Here is a 17,416-nt window from a genome sequence, read left to right as displayed (position 1 = left end):
ATTATTAAAGGGAAACATTGGAGGACACTTTTCCAGTGGGAGAAGCAAGCAACGGCCCTGATCTAACAGGTTCACTGTGTGGCCATATAAAGTGAAATAATAAGGTGATTTTTGTATTATTTAATAATCCGGATGCCCTGTCTTGTAAAGGGATTAAAATCTATGAATTTATCATTTTTTATTATTGATGCATAATAATAAAAAATGAATAAAAAAATATTTTTTTTATTTAGGGATAGTTATTTGGGAATAAATTTCATTAGGCAAAAAATAATCAGTAATGCACCATGTTCATTATAAACTGAAATAATAAATAAATATTTTTTTAAATCCATGTGCATCAGTAAAACATGAATTGTTTATTATTTCAGTTTGCAATGAATATTACAAAATTGCAATTTGTAATTTGAATAGTCAAATTTATTCTCATAAATAAAAAAAAGTGAATGTATTCCTAATTTTGGCCCCTGTCTGTTGGGGTTAATCTGGCCCTGCTCAACAGTTAACTCTGGTGCTTCTTGTTGTTCCTATTCATAGTTGAACAACTTCTATTAGTTATGTTCAATTTAACTTTTCCTTCAGTGTTTTAACTAATTTACCACAAATTACATATTATTTACATGTGCATTTGTCAGACTTAATTTATCATTGTGTGGTTGTGTGGAAATGCAACTCAGTTTTTCAAACATAACGTAACATGACTCTTAGCAGTAAAAGGAATACGGTATTCTAAATGTGAGCATTTGAATCCTGCAGGTGCTCTGCTGTGAGATCTCCAGTGTCAATCCTATTGAACCCAGGATCACTGCTTTAGCAGATGAAACCACGAATGACAGTTGTAGGTTAGTGAAAGTTTCACTTCTAATGAGATAACATGGCTTGAACTTCTCACTCCCCTTTTCTCCCCATCACTCCAATGGATCTCCTCAGCAGAGGCCTCAGTCAGAAATCCTCCACTGATCTCTCAGCGCTCAGCCCTCACCAGAGAAGCTGCCAGCCAATCAGACGAGGGCCCGACACATCTCACCAGCTGTGAGTGGACTGATTGGCTGAGCCCTGGTAGGACGGCTGCACAGTCATGAATAATGTTGGATGTGAGCTGATCTGCAGTTTAGATACAAGTGCAGGCAGGGGTTAACAGACACATGTCTATTCTCCTCTTTAACACATTAGGTACATGAATTTGCACTTGTAATATAATGAATACATGTATGTAGTACTTTATGAGTTACTGTAAAATGGATGTAGGGAATGTACAAGAGTAGAGCACATGCTTTCCAACAACATGACTTCATCATGTTTGTGGCTGTTTAGATGCCCCCGTCTTCATCAGTCTGCTTCTGTCTGGGGCTAAATGAACAGTATCTAGGAGTGTCCTTCACTGCCAAAAACAGTGTCCACACCTGATCATGTTGTACTCTGTGGTAGACTTTAATGCATCCTTGCATATCATTGAATAAAACATCCAGCCCTTTATTTTAAGTAGCTCTAAGACTGTTAAAATAATCTTATTCCACTCTGTCTGACAGTATTGTGTATACTGTATTGTGTATCATCTTGTTCTGGCTCTGATAGATTTGGTTACTATGAACAAAAATGTTGATGCCTGATCGATTTAAGAGGTTAATTCATATCAAGATTTCTACGAACTTCAGCAGCTTCAGCCTCAGAGCCTCACATTGTACAGCTTGTTTGTTTGCCCCCTCCCACTCTGTCTGGGTTTTTTTCTACTGCGTCACTCAGAATGATCTTTTTCAAATATATCAGACAGGGCTGATCTGAAAGTTACCGTAGATTGTACTTACTATCCACTAGCATGATGGATTCACCATTAAAGTATAATTTGATTCAATATGAAATATTAGTGGATTATACCCCTTACAAAAAAAGTAGTATACTTCAAGTTTATTTTATGAAGTAAAATTAAGTAAAGTTCAACTATATTTTCCAAGTATACTTTATGTAATATCAGTGTACTAGTAGTATACTTTTAAGTGCACCACTTCAATACTTCTTGGCCCACTTTTTAGTTTATAAAAGTATACTTTTAAGTGTACTTTAAGTGTAAGAATAGTACATTTTGAGTACACAGTACTAGTTTACATCTAACACGTAATTTTTGTACTGCAACTATATTATGAAGTGAACTATACCACAAGTGAACTTGTAGGTATGCTGTTAGTTTACTAGTTATATACTTGTAGCCCACTTTTTAGTTTATGAAAGTATACTCTCAGTGAACTACTATTTTATTAGTTTTTACTACAAGTATACTTGTAAGTTTTCTTTAACTTATAGTACTATGATTTATGCATTACATAGAGAGACTTTTGCTATTTGACTTTTTTTGTGATGAGATAAAAAAATAAAAAAAGTTTTTCTTGAATGCCTCCACGGTGAACGGAGAATGCAAAAAATTCTTGAAGATTTAAAGTAAATTAATATCAAAACATGTTTACAAACTCTCAGAACCCTCTAATAGGGTACTCTATCAAAAAGTAAACATAAGCCAAATATACTTAGACTTTTCTATATACTTGTCAGTAGAAGCCAAGTATACTTAAGTGTAATTTTGTTAAGTATATCTCTGACAAGTACATACAAAGTAAACTGAAATCATACTCTCTTATTTTAAGTTTAAAAGAAGTATACTAATAGCACACTTGTATTGAATAAACTTATTTTTGGTAAGGGACTGTAAGGGCTATATTTTTTCAATGACAGAATTTACTATTAAATTAATTAACCCATTTCGGCCCCATGTAATCAGGTGAAACAAAACCAATTCTGACATCTGACAAGAACTGATATTTTAAAATGTAATGAGCGAGTTTTCTTGCTGGTCTGAGACGCTTGAATGAATGAAAAAAAAGAGAAACAATTTGCCTTTTGAGAAAGAGAGCTTTAGCTCGGGAAAGGAGGATTTTATTCATGGTATTAGGCAAACTGGGAATTAAAAAAATCTAGAGAGTTAGCAAGAGAGCTAGGGAAGTAAGTTAGTAACATACACTTCCTCAAGAGCACAGATCTATATCGCAAAGTACAGTTAAAGGTCTCAGAGGGCAAAAGTAGCAATGACGTCTCTGCACCAGTGGGAGGCAGCAATGCAACAACTAAACTGAAGAAGAAGAAGAAGAAGCAGAAGAGATTGAATAAGATTGTTTTCACTACTACTTCTTTTTGGTTTATTTTACAGAAGAACTTCTCAAAATATTTAGAAAAAAGATATACTAACAAAGACTGAGATATTACTCACTTTTAACAATGCCTGTTTTTCGGCAGATGAGATTTACATATATAATCTGATTATTATCCTATCATATACATAAAATGATATGGCTTAAATGAATACCCTCCTTTTTCATTTTTAAAGATACTGATTTTAAAACATAATTATTTGATCATGATTGATAACTTAAAACTCAAAAATTCTAAATTGACTAAAACTATTAAATTGTTTAGAAATTTTAAATTTATTCCAATTGTTTAACAGACCCCAAATGTTTTTTGTTTGTTTGTATTTTATTTTGTTTTTATTAATCTTTTCCTTTCCTTACATTTTTATTTGTTGTATAATTAATAATTTATTTTTTATATTATTTTTATACTGTAAAATATTTTTTTGCAGAATTGTAATAAAAAATCTGAACATGCAAATATATTGTATTGAACTTTTGAAATAAAGTATTAAAAAAATACTATTAGGTGAAGAAGAAGAAGAATTATTATTATTATTATTATTTTATTGAACAAATTCAGATTTACAAACAACATGGCTCATAGATCATTGCATTAGAGTAAAAGGACAAGGTGCATACAGAACAAGAACAAATAAAATATGTAAAATTATACATGAAAATAATAATAAATTAAATTAAGGGCTAGGGCTGTACCTGTAATTCATATTCTTTTATTATACTAAGAAGTTTCAATGCATTTTTGTTTTTCATGACTTTAAGGGCGAATGAAACACATTAAACCCAGGTTTCACTTTCATATGCTTGGATTTGTGCAAATACAATTTTCAAATAATGAGAATGTTATTCACCAGAAAGTCATCCTTGTTATTGTCCATGACAAGATAAAGACCATAAACAGTATAGTCCTTTGGAGAGAAGTTTAGAAGCTGCTGCTGCTGCTGCTTCCGGTTCATTAACGGACACACTCCCATCCAGCAGGCGGCGGTGTGGACATTGAATGTTAGTGTACAGCTCACAGGAGGACCAGAGGACCAGGACGGAGCAGCGGTGAACTAGTAGAGACTACCGTGATGCTGCTCTTCCCTAGAACGACCTGTATTTATCCTCAGATATGTCACCGTGTGAACTCACAGCTCAGCATGGTGACAGCGCGGAGCAGCAGGAGCCTGTTTAACCAGGTTAGTTCACGTTAATACGCGACACGCTGCTGAATGATGTTGTGTAGATAACGTTAGCTAACAGTGGCTCTTACCGCTGGTCAGCCAGTTGTTGCATCATGTATCATAACGCACTAAGTCTACTCTCATATTAACGATATGTAATCTTCCAGCTCAGGAGCTCGTCTCGTCCGTTAACGACTCACACGCTGCATCCCGTCTGTCAGCCTCACAAGGTAAGAGCTGCGTCACTTTCACAGTTTAAAGGTCCCATATTATGCTCATTTTCAGGTTCATACTTGTGTTTTGTGTTTCTACTAGAACATGTTTACATGCTGTAATGTTAAAAAAAAACTTTATTTTCCTCATACTGTCAGCTTGAATATGCCTGTATTTACCCTCTGTCTGAAACGCTCCGTTTTAGCGCATTTTGAAGGAATTGCAACAGGATTGCGTTGCTAGGCAGCCTCGGTCTGGGGGTCACTCACATGAACGGAGGAAGGGAAATAACTCTGGAATCAGCTTTTAGTGCATTTTACAACTTAAAAAACTAAATTTTTTAAATAAGGGCTATTAGAGTGTTCGTACTGGGCAGTTGATTCACCTCAAAAAAAATTATCCGCTGAGTTACAGATGTCTCTTTCCCAATGTAAGTCTATGGGGAAAAGTCTTTTTGGGCCCAATGGCATCACGTGATAGACACGGAAGTTGCAGTAACGCCGTATGGCCACTACGAAAGTCCGGTTCGTCAACCGGTGCTCTTCCTGGGGGCTTGGAATAAACTGGGACACATTTAGAACGTTTACGTTTAAAATTTTGTCAAGGGTCTAAATATTGTATATTTGTGACATCACAAATGGACAGAAATCCTGACAACTTGTTTCAAACGCAGAGTTTCTGAATACGGGCTGTGTGTATTTCCCTGTGGATTGAGTGTTTCGATACTTTCACAGCATTTATATAGGACTTAAGCCTGCTTTTATAATAAAAAAAAACAAACATGAAAATCTCACTTTTTTTATAATATGGGACCTTTAAGGATTTCTATAAATGAAATAACTCACAAGTTTACAACAAAACTGTTAAGGTCAAATTGAACCGTCACATACCAATTCCTGTAAGTGTGTCATCTATTTTTAAGTGAAGGGAGCTAAGAAATGCCATGGAAATAAATGATGAAGTTATATCAAAGTTGAACATCCTGCAAGATAAATGCATTGCAGAGGAAATGTGAGATTAAAGGAATCCAAAGTGGATTTAGATAATTGATGCGTCCTTGTTATTTAGTGTCTGACCTCAGTTTTTCTCTGTCAGTGGTTTGAGAGCAGGGTGTGTGGTGATAGGTGGAGGAAAAACATCCATCTGACACCACCAAGGCTGGAGAACCCCACACCTGAGCCCTTAAGGTAACCCACAGTTAACTTCTTTTCTAAGCATCACTAGTCCAGCATTGAATGGTTAAACTAATATGTAAATTTGCATCACTGTCTCTACAAGTGAGATGTCGGAAGCAACGTATGAGAAGCTGGCAGAGGAGACGTTGGATGGTCTGACTGATTATTTCGAAGACATAGGCGATCAAGCGTTCACTGGAGAAGACTTCGATGTTGTCTTCGCTGTAAGTCACTCTATTTCCTGTTCACTTTGGTCACTTTGGGAACATCTGAGTGCAGTGGAAGATATTTTTACACACTAATAATAGGTTGATGGGCATCAGCTGACCACTCACCTGAGACCACGGCAACTGGCTTATTATAGTCGTTCTTATTTTTTACACCTTGTTAATGGGGAAGATGAGTATTAAGAACTGTAAAAAAAAGAACAGTGGGTGTGACATCACTTGAGGCAGTTTACCAGACCTCACACAGCTCTCTTTGGAGCAACTAAAGGCTTTACAACATTTTCACATGTGCAGTAGTACTCCCCAACACCTGGAAAAACCAGAGAAACTAGGTTACGCAAGTAATCCGAGAACGTGACCTGTAGTAACCTGGTTACATGCAGCACGTCAGTTTCCAGACTTCTCCCAAGCTTGGTGTCCTATATGATAGAAGATAGATGAAACAGAGCACACATTTTTCTTACAGTGGGAATGTGTCTGAATTTTACAAATGGTCAAACGTACAGTAGAAACTGACTTATTTAGTCTTTACAAAGGCCTCTTTGAGTTAGTTTCAGTTGTAGTCTGATGGAATTATTCGAGATATGGGGACTCATCACTACGTGTTATGATCTCATCCTCCTGCTCAGCTTTCACAGCGACACTTTCTCCGTCTGTCTTTGTCCTGCACATGCTCACACGTAAAAAATCCAATTAGAAACCCGGTTACCTGCATCATGTATACAGGCAGAGTTTAAGAAATCAGATTATGCAGAAAGCCGACTGTAACCTGGTGACTTGAGTGCAAGTTTGACATCCCAAAAAGGTGCCACAACTCCACTTCTTTGCTCTTCATCCATTTACTCAGTGTGTTCCAAAACAGTCAGTTTAACAAAATATGGCTAAATACAGTGCTTCAGTGTTGCATTATTGCCCCCCTTAAGGCTCTGAAACTCTACTGGAAGCAGTTATCTAATGAACTTATACAAATACAGCCCTGTAACTGGAAGAAAGAAAAAATAGAGCATTAATTATTACTGAACATATTAGATTGTTACGTAACCCTAAACAAAGAGGGGATGAGGTGTTGTGGTCTGTGTTCACTAAACTTGAGAATCAATAAACTGCACTCTTCTTTTAATAAGACGTTCATTGAATGTGCAGTTTAGTGAGACACGAGATGTATAAACACCACCGCGTATTGCATTGTGTTTGGCTGGAGGGTGTGCATTATTTTCAGGTAACCTCGCACCTCTGGCATGGTGTGCTCACCAGGGGTCTAAATGAAGCTTCAGAGTTGGAAGGTTTCAGCTGTTTCGTAGGTTATGGCTTCTCCTACTGTTTGAGTAATTCACATTTATTCCCAGATGGATCCTAACCAAACACAAAGTTGACGGGGTACAAGTAATAATAATAATAATAATAATAATATATTAGATTTATATAGCGCTTTTTAGTAATCTCAAAGACGCTTTAACATAGTCTCAAGTGAGATAATCTACTCTAATCTGTGCCGTTATGAAAAAATGATGCACTTTGGGGAAACAAACCTCTTCCTCTTTGGTCTGTAACGAGCCTCTACGCTACGCTGTACATTACTTCTGACAGCTGCATGTTTCCCTTATATAAACATCTCATTCCTCTTTCAGTCGTGCTGTCTTTATAGATCCTCATCAACCCTTTATAGGTCCTCCTCCCGTCACACAAACAGCACGTATACATTGATGATATGATGCCCGGATTATATTTCTTTTGCCGCCGATACCGATTGCTGATCGGCCAATACCGATTGTTTTTTTGTTTTGTTATAGCAGCTGGTATAACGGTATTATAGGTCCGTTTGACTGCTTTGTAGTGTATTGGGCTCTCCAGCAGTTGGCAGCGTAACCTAGGCTATAAATACTCTGTGACTGTGCAGTATTAAGAAAAGAAAAGTAAATCTGTCTGGTTTCTTATTCCGTCAACAACCTGCTTTTACTCAGTCCGTTCAATCAACAGAGCAAAGAACTCCCAAGGAGCAATGCAACAAGTAGCCTATACAGGAAAGGCCTTTGCACACCAAGTCTGTATTTTTTTGTCTGAAATTGTCGCACGTTTGAAAATAAATATGACCTCACATTGTATCAATCATGTTTACACAGCGACTCCGAAACTTTCGTCCGTCATTATTTCAGAACAGGTTAGATTTTCTGCGTTTTTTTTCCGCATCCGTCAGAGTTGACCATTCAGAGCCACCGTAAAGGCAAATGTTATCATCCAAAATGGCATCTGATAAGCTGATTCACTTTGTTCATTTGTCTTCCGGCACAACGCACTTTACGACAAACACAGTAAAGAATACAGAGATGCAGAATTTGTACAAAAGAGGTACAGTAGTGATTGTGCTCTAGGCAGCTAAACGATAGCTTTTTTTTTACCCTGTTTGGGACTAGCAAATCAACCCACAGACCGCTGTCACAGAGCATAACAGTTAAAATGATGGTCTAAACTTTCAAAAGCCAGAGGAAAGTGTGATGTAGGAATGTTTCGTTGAGAGACTACAGCAGAGACTGTAGGTGTGGGGGGCTGTGCACGGCCCGTTACCCCTCCTGTGCTCCATAAAGCTGTTTCAGACGTGGCCTGTTGTTTGGCTGCTGGGCTCTGTTGCCTTATTGATTTCTTGCCCAGTAGAATGGACACGCTGAGAGCCTGTTGTTCTTGTTGGCAGACAGCTTGAAGTTATCTGGCAGGATGAAGCTTAAAAATACTGTAAATCCTGGAGTTACACAGAAACAGTGAGAGAACTACGCTGACCTATCAGAGAGGAGGATACAGAGGGGACAGGTAGAGAGGACAGCAGGAGGCCACTGAGAAATCAGAGCAGCTTCACTTGTCTTTCTGTATGGGAATTCATTTTGTAGTTGTTCTTTTTATGAGTTATGATAACATCCTACTCACCGACTTCATTGCTCGGAATTAAGGTGGTGCCTCTGTCAGACACAGATATACGACAGAGTGAACTCTACACAAGCAGTCAGACAGTTAAAGCATAAGATCTAAACAAATACATTGGAAAAGAAATGAATCTAACATTTAAGTTGTTAACCAAACAGTGTGTGGTAAATGAGAGTCCATCAGGCAGAGCAGCATGCTGAATATACTCACCTTATTGATAACAAAACCCAGGAGTGTAAGTTCAACCTGAGCTTTGACATCACAATAATAATTTATGTTTAATGCATAATATTAGTGAAATTCTTCAGCTTCAACTTCAGTTTCATACAGTTTATTGCACATGTAACACGATGGAGCTTTACTGAGATTAGCCTTGCACCCTACTCAACCGAAACCAGCGGTGACAGATGGACAGCAGTGTCTCAGGAGACCAGGGGTCTCATTTATAACCGTTGCGTACGCACAAAACGGGGCCTGAAATGTGCGTACGCCACTTCCCACGCAATAGTTGTGATCTATAAAAACAAACTTGACGGGAGAATGTGCGCACCGGTACGGAAACTTTGACCCGCGCGTACGCACATTATGGAGGCACCGAGGCAGGGGAAACTGGAGACGCAGATGGTGAGGTGGTGAATTGAAGCCAGACTGTAGACATTAAATGTCATTATACGTATAATGATGCCTCTCACACATTTAACTTCTCTTCATACTTATATCCACTTTATCATAAACATTTAAAAGCAGTGTTATTTGTGCTATTGAGCCATAACTATTCTACAAGCACCTTACAAATGTAAAATATATCAGCCAACTCAAATCAAATTCTGCTCAATATCTCATCAGCGCTGTCTCACCATCACTGTCCCTCCACCTCCAGAGCTCAGAGGAGAGGGTCGGACTACCGACACTCGCAGTCAGCTGTGGAGCAGCTGTTGAAATCCTCATCATCGGTTGTAGAAATCCAAGATTATATCAAATAGCATTAAAGAATGGCAGAGCAGAGCGCCAGTAGTTTTAATAATATCTTCTAATAGTGTGCAGATATCACCAAGTACCATATTCGTTTTCATAAAGTTGTTGTGTAAAATCGCTGCAGTGATGACGTGACTTATTAATTTATTTATGTTTTATTAGATTGGATTTTACTGATTGTCTTGATCATTTTGGCAAGTTGTGAATCGATGAAATCGATTGCTGTAAAGATATAAACACTGCAGTGACACTGGTAGCATGCTGCATGGTGCTGGTGGATATACCGGCACTGAGGACTAAATGACGTGTACAACAGAATTAAGAGGGAACGAGTGTTCAGAGACCTCCTCAACTACAAGCACCTTGATCTCTGTGTCAGAAAAACTCCTTTTCTCGGTCTTCCTCTCGGTAGTTGCCGTGATTTACCGTAAAGATCAAACGGGCTCATTCACATGCAGAAACATTAATTAGGTGTTTTGCATGGACCATTTATGGTTGAATGTGGGCGTGTAGAGGGCGGAATATGAGGCGGATCCACGTGCGCACATTTCCAGGTGGAGTGTGATTTATAAAGGGACCATTGCGTGCATGTGTGCGTACGCACGGTTTATAAATCTGATTTTTTTTTGGCGTACGCCATTTTCGGCTTTTGTGCGCACGTACATTTTTAGTATGGATCCTACGCACTGTTTTATAAATGAGACCCCTGGTGTCCTCGCTGAACTCTACCTTGCTGCCAACTCATGACCTTTCCATAAAGAAGTGTTGCTCTGCAGGAGTCCTGTTCTGGTCTTCCTCACTGACTTTGGTAATCCTTTGACTCGTCCCCTAATGCCACCTCGAGGTCCATATTTTGGGCTTTTTTAATGAAATATTTCAACAACTATTGGATGGATTGCCATGAAATTTTGTACAGATATACGTTGTGTTAAGTGCTAATTAACAAATGTTCGCACATGCTAAACTAACATGATGAACTCGGCAAACATTATACCTGCTAAACATCAGCCTGTTAGCATTTAGCTCAAAGCACCATTGTGTCTGAGTACAGCCTCACGGTGCTGCTGGCCTGACTCTAGACTTCACTATCTCCATTCATTAACCTCTTTACTGGAAATGAATCCTTAATCCTTCAGACGTTCCCACAAAATGGACAGATCGGTATTATGACGTGTTCCTACAAGCCTGATGCTATTTCAGAGTGTGTCATCTCCTGTTCAGATTGACATATGACCAGGGGGTGAACTGTGATGGGCTCCATGTGTGTCAGCCTGCCTTTATTGATGCTCTGCGCGGTCACACCCAGGCTTCATAACAGCTGCTGTTGATGTGGAAGCTGTGTCTCGCTGACAGATAAATATTATCAGGGAAAAGATCGCGCAACACACATTAGCATGAAATATGTATTTAGGCACACGTAGAGTGTATGTATGTTTGGTGGTAAAAGCTTCATGTTGTTTCCTGTTTGCCACTGTTATCATCTCACTGTCCTGTCTGTCTGTAGTGCGTCTGTCCTCCGGCATTTGCTCTGGGACGTCCGCTCCACAGAGCCATGTGTCTGTCACCGTTCTGTGTCTCTCTTTATTTTTTCATCCCTCTCTCACACTTCTCTCCTGTAACATCTTCTTCCACCCTGTCAGTGGAGAGGGTGATTAATAAAGTGTGTGTGTGTGTGTGTAATCGTTTTGGTTGGACAGCGGCTGTCTCTGCTGGCTCTGACTGATTGGCCAGTGTTCACATCTTGGCAGCTGACCCCCCCTTTTCAACTGGCTGCAGTGACATATGGGGCCATAAACAACGCACGCACACACACACGCACACACACACACACACACACACACACACACACACACACACACACACACACACACGCACACACACACACACACACACACACACACAGAGCAGAATCAAGTGAGCTGTAACTTGGCTGGCTAAATCAGAGCTAGAAGCAGTACTGCACACTGCAGAGGGTCTTTCGAGAGGTGCTGGAGGGAAATCTTTATGGAGTAATATAGAAGAAGCAGTCAACTCTTCACTTTTTTTGTGCTTTTTTGTTTCTCTAAGTGCAATCCTCCATCTTCACGAGTTATCATCCCATTTACAGACGTCAGTGACATGGTCCTCCTCCTCCTCCTCCTCCTCCTCCTCCTCCTCCTCCTCCTCGGAAAATCACAAATCATTGTTAGATTTCTGTTTGTGTCCAGATTAAACAAACGAGATACATCATGTTCATCAGTGAGCTTTTGAGGTGCTGCTGCTGCTCTGTGTATTATTGAACTGTGGACAGAGCCAGGCTAGCCGTTTCCCCCCCTGTTTCCAGCCTTTATGCTAAGCTAGGCTAACCATGTCCTGTCTCCAGCTCTGTACTGAACACACAGACACTCTCTGAAATATATATATATATAAAATAGACACTAGGGATGGGCAATATATAGAATGTACTTAATGAATTGCGTAGGGCAGAGGCGACTCATCGACATCGTCATAGATTATGGAAACACGTCGATTTGCATAATGTCGTAACCATTTAGCTTTGTGGTTGAAATGGTTTATTTAATTTAATTTGTCACAAGAAATGTGTTGATTGTGTTTCTGTTCTGTCTTCGGTTCATGTACAGAGTGGGGTGTTGACAGTGGCGCTGGGCATGGGCCGTGGCACCTACGTCATCAACAAGCAGACACCAAACCGACAGATCTGGCTTTCTTCTCCCACCACGTAAGACCGGAGAGTCGCACTACACCTGACTCCACACACGCCCTGATGGTGTTGAGGAAATGGAACGCATGAACCAAATGTTTTATTCTATTGCTGAGTGTGACACACCCATCACACCATCCACAGAGGGGTTCTCAGAAACCTGCCTCAGTGCCCCTTGTAGGAGAAAATGCCTCTACAACACCAACATCTGTCTGCAGCTGTCTGTCTTCTTTTCTCCTCTGCACTGCAGCTGCTCTGCTCTGCTCTGCTGACGTTACACAGAGCTGCTCAGACTGCTGCAGATAGCTGCACACACAGAGACACTTCTTCTCTAGTGTCCAATACAGGTGGACATTTTAAACTTACGGTTGTCAGTGAATGATAAGAGGAGTAAGTTCCTGTTCACATGTTGTGTCTAAAAAAAACATGCTCAAAACGTATGCAGCCGTGCCGCTTTCACCCTTTTACCCGAGGTGCATGGGAGGTTGCGTTCCCATCGCGCCCGCCGTTACATTACCAAAACCTCTGCGATGAAGTTGCTGTAATTTAGCAGTAAGACTCGCTGACTAAACTATTCAAAGTCAAAACAAAGATGAATGGATTTCCAGCACTGTAAATCCCTCACAGTAGCCTTACTGCTCACTTTGTCTGTGGCTGACCATTCAACCGGATGTTGTGACGTTCTTGGACGGAAAAGGTGAAAAACGTCCATCCGTCTAAAGGCCGTCACGCCAGCATTAATAACAGTGATCAATTCATTTCAATGAAATGAACACTATTCGTTGATTGATGGGAGAGGCAGTGTAAATCCATACTGAGCTTTAGTATACATTTCTAATTTGGCTTATGAATTTGCACAGTTTACCAATTGCAAATTGTCTCGGCAGTGATGACCTTTACACGAGCGAACAGACAAAATTGAGCTAGCTAGTTGACTAACTGGCATTTTACAAGCCATCTAGCTTGGTTGGCTAATTTGGCAGGATAGTGCTAGCGTGCTACATGCCAGCGACAGTAGTAGCTAGCCCTGCAAGGTGTCACGCCATCACCAAGCTTTTTTTCTATTTTTGCATGAGTGAAATGATCTGTGTCTGTTGTGGCTTCCAGTCAGTCACTACGGTGCTGCTATGTCGGCAAACTTTTAGCTGACGCGCGCCATATAGGCATCGCCCGGGTAACGCACAAACCAACGATGTCCAGACATTTACCTTTTGCTGTTAGCTGGTTCATTTATTGCTTACAAAGCCTCTTGTATTCAGGTAACACAATCATAGGCAGTTAGGGGGCTTAAAACAAGTTAAGTCTCTGCTATGCTACCGGCACACGCCTTGACCACGGTCAAAAACTGTATGCCTCGAGGCATGCAACACGGCTGGCTTCATTACCCTTCCTGTATAAATGCAGTCCCATTATAGGTGACTGCCACCAAGTGTACAAAAAAAAGTATTACACAAAAACCACAAAGATAAATGAATAAATAAATGGCTCAGTGTCTTTATCAGTGTGATCAGACCTCATATAGTCAGTCCTCATAGACTACAATAAAATACAGGCCTCACAAAATGTAAATCTCTCTTGTACATTGAACACATCCTGCCTATACAGAGAATCTGGCTTAGCCTGAACCCAAAGTACTGCTACACTAAGAGGATTATTTTATCTTTTAAGCAACCAAATTCTCTGCCGTTATCTGAATTGCATGTTTTGGTGTATTTAATTGAATTATTTGCATGAACATTCAATGTGAGGTTGGAAAAGGAAAGTGAAACCTTGGTTTTATTATCTAGTTCAACCTTATTTTACAGCAGTAACTTCAACCGAATGTTCCTGCATGCATTTATGTCAAAAGCCATTTTTCACTGTGTTTAGGGGCATTTTTGTGTTACATTTTCCAACTTCTATTAAGCGTCAAGTGACCGACAGCTAAACTCAAACTTAATAGTTTTCCTGCCCGGGGGCGTCATGGTGATCCTTACTCCATGCTTCACCTTAAGGATGATGTTATGGTGAGCTATTAGTTGGTTTTGCGTTAGTACTCCAAACAAGTGTTTGTTTCAGGTTTTCACAGAACATTGTCCCAGTAACATAATAGAACATTTGAGGTTTGAGATGTACAATATCATCAATATATTTTTTAGAGAGAACAGTGTTTTCCTCCATGGTTCCGTCCATGAGCACCATATGTTTGTTATTACTGAGACATAAATCTTTGAGACAGGAACTGTAACCCTGTAAGGATTCTCTTCCACCTTTTTTAGAGGTCATCTGTGAAGGTGTTCACATACTATTTCCTATTTGGATTTTTATGCCAGTGACAGCCGTGGCCGGAGGCGTTATGGTTTTTGGGTTTGGTTTTGTACGTGAACGCGATATCTCAGGAACGCCTGGAAGAAATGCCTTCACGTTTGGCACAAACGTCCAATTTGACTCAAGGATAGACTTATTCGATTTCGGTGGTCAAAGTTCAAGATCACTGTGACCTCACAACACATGTTTTTGGGCCATAATTCAAGAATTCATATGCTAATTATGACAATTTCACACAAATGTCTAATAGAATAAAATTATGAGGTGATGATTAATAGCAGCAAACCGCTATTAGCTATGTAAAGTTATAGTAGAGTAATGTCCTACCAGAGCATGCTTTCAGTGCATGTGAGAGTGCTCCACTGGCTAGCTCACGGACGCTACTCCGCTTTGCTCTCATACGGTGGTTACAGCTGATAACGCCGTCCCGACCAACGGCATCATCGTGGAAGCGTAGCACCCACCCTCCGCTTCCCCCCACAGGTAAACACTATCTGTTATCTCTGTCAGCACTTTCGCTGTAATTAGCGCTGTTAGCACCTTTAGCTGCGAGCTGCTTGTCTATAATAGTGACTTTGATGAAGATCACACTGCATTTTATGGAGGAATTATGCATAAATGTAGGTAATTCCAGGTTTCACTTTCTTTTTCTTGGCACTGTAAAAAAAAAAAAGTTATTTTTCTCACCGAGAAATCTGAACTGACATCTCAGCTAATTTTCTTGCTTCTTTTTTTTTTGCAGTGGGCCAAAGCGCTACGACTGGACAGGTGCACGCTGGGTGTACGCTCATGATGGTTTGAGCCTCCACCAGCTGCTTTCTCAAGAGTTTTCCATCGTCTTCAATAAAAACATCGACCTAAATGACCTGCCCTATGCCTGAGGTCACCACACCTGCTAATGACCCGCCTACAGTAGAAATACTGTGACTCATGAAACAACTGTTAGATCTTATCGGAGCCAAAGACACAGAGTATGTATACATACATACATACACAACGTCACAATAATTTATAAGTGTTAGCCCTTAGGAGATCAGTTGTATATAATGAGAGATCTATATGTGTGAGCTGTTCTGCTGTTATATCTATGTTCTATAATATTGAATTGCACATTTGTATTTCATGTTTATTTCATTAAAAATTTGAAACAACCCACAGATGTAGAACTAGTGGTAATTCAGTCTCCATATAAACTCCTCTGTGAACTCTCCCAGAACTAAAACTGCATGTTGTCTGGTTTTAGTGAGTTGTGGCTTTCACAGAGAAAGCTCACTGGTGAGGTACAATCTCTGGAGGATCTCTGGAGGATTTAATAGAGTTCTCAGAACAAAATTAATCAAAGTTATGGAGGAGGGACATTAAATAATTTATACACAAGTCACATTTCAATACAATCTAACATTCTCAAAGCCCAGAAGATGATGTTTCAAGTTTGAAGTTATATTTGTACAAGGACTCTTGTACTCTAATGATAATAATTTCTCCAGCCTGCCCACAACATGTAATAAGACAGTTTCTGATTTGTCTGAAGTTGATTTGTTTGAAGTTGTTTCCTCATATGAGCAACCTATGATGTACTTGCTACCCCTGAAAAAAATCTCCACCAATTGTTGGGCAAAGATCCATCATGTGTTCAACACCAGCCACACTTAAGTACATCCTCCTCACTGGGTGTAAAGTGAGCCTCTCCCAAGGACGGTACGCCTAGAGACACAATCAAAGTGCCTGGCAGCGACTCTGGAAAGCGATAGAACAACCAACAATGTCTTGCCGCCCAGAACAACCAACCTAGTTATGCCAGTTGGTGTGATTCAACCAAGATTCAACCAAGGATGTGACAGCTGGAGGCAGCCCGGAACTGGCAGATGCTGGTGGACGTGGACCAACGGCTTACAGTTCCATCAGAGATGGCTATCACCAACTTGAGGCCTCTGGTCCAACTCTTAGCGCATGGTGTATTTAGCGGAGCTCGCAGTCTCTTTGAGGATACTGTGCAGGAAGCCTTTGAAAGGAAGAAACTGATAAACAGAGCTTACAGCGGCAGCAGAACAGCCGGGCTGGAGAGCAAAGATCTGCCTAGTAGAAGTTGGATGTCGGGGCTTCATGGCAACATCAACTGTAAGACTGATGAGGGACCTGTGGATCAGCGAACAAGCCCTACGCCAGGCCATCAAGGAGACATTGGGTGGCAGAGCGGAGTGTCTCTGGCTGAAAAGGAAAGACCCCATCTGTTCCCAAATAAGAGGAGGGTGGTTCTGGGATGCCAGAACGCACCGTTGAGTCTACTGGAGACGTCGTGGGCCCAGTCAGCGGAACGTTGATGAAATGAGGAGCCCACTTGACCGCCCCAATGACGTGTCTACTCAGCCTTTCTCATCACTGCAGGTCAGTGGTTAAGCCTTCCAATCAGCGCCGGTAGCACAGGAATTTAAGAGATGGCGCTTCGGATTTGAACATCATGTCTGGTGTATTTTACCTTTTTTTTTTTATGATTTTGATCCATCATTACTCTAGGAGGATATCTAAGATATGTAAATTCAGT

General features: G+C 40.2%; 1 protein-coding gene across 1 annotated transcript; it reads left to right on the top strand.

The window, feature by feature from the left end:
* Nucleotides 1-4,164: 4,164 nt before the first annotated feature.
* Nucleotides 4,165-15,897, top strand: fxn (frataxin). The gene is made up of 6 exons (XM_074637539.1): nucleotides 4,165-4,378; nucleotides 4,531-4,593; nucleotides 5,672-5,763; nucleotides 5,855-5,975; nucleotides 12,488-12,585; nucleotides 15,617-15,897. Exons 1-6 carry the CDS (start codon nucleotides 4,271-4,273, stop codon nucleotides 15,753-15,755), a joined length of 621 nt encoding a protein of 206 aa, XP_074493640.1. The 5' UTR covers nucleotides 4,165-4,270; the 3' UTR covers nucleotides 15,756-15,897.
* Nucleotides 15,898-17,416: the final 1,519 nt, after the last annotated feature.

The sequence above is a fragment of the Sebastes fasciatus genome, chromosome 6 (assembly GCF_043250625.1).
Source record: "Sebastes fasciatus isolate fSebFas1 chromosome 6, fSebFas1.pri, whole genome shotgun sequence".
NCBI lineage: Eukaryota > Metazoa > Chordata > Actinopteri > Perciformes > Sebastidae > Sebastes > Sebastes fasciatus.
The sequence above is the reverse complement of the archived record's forward strand: the minus strand, read 5'-3'. Positions and strand labels throughout refer to the sequence as shown.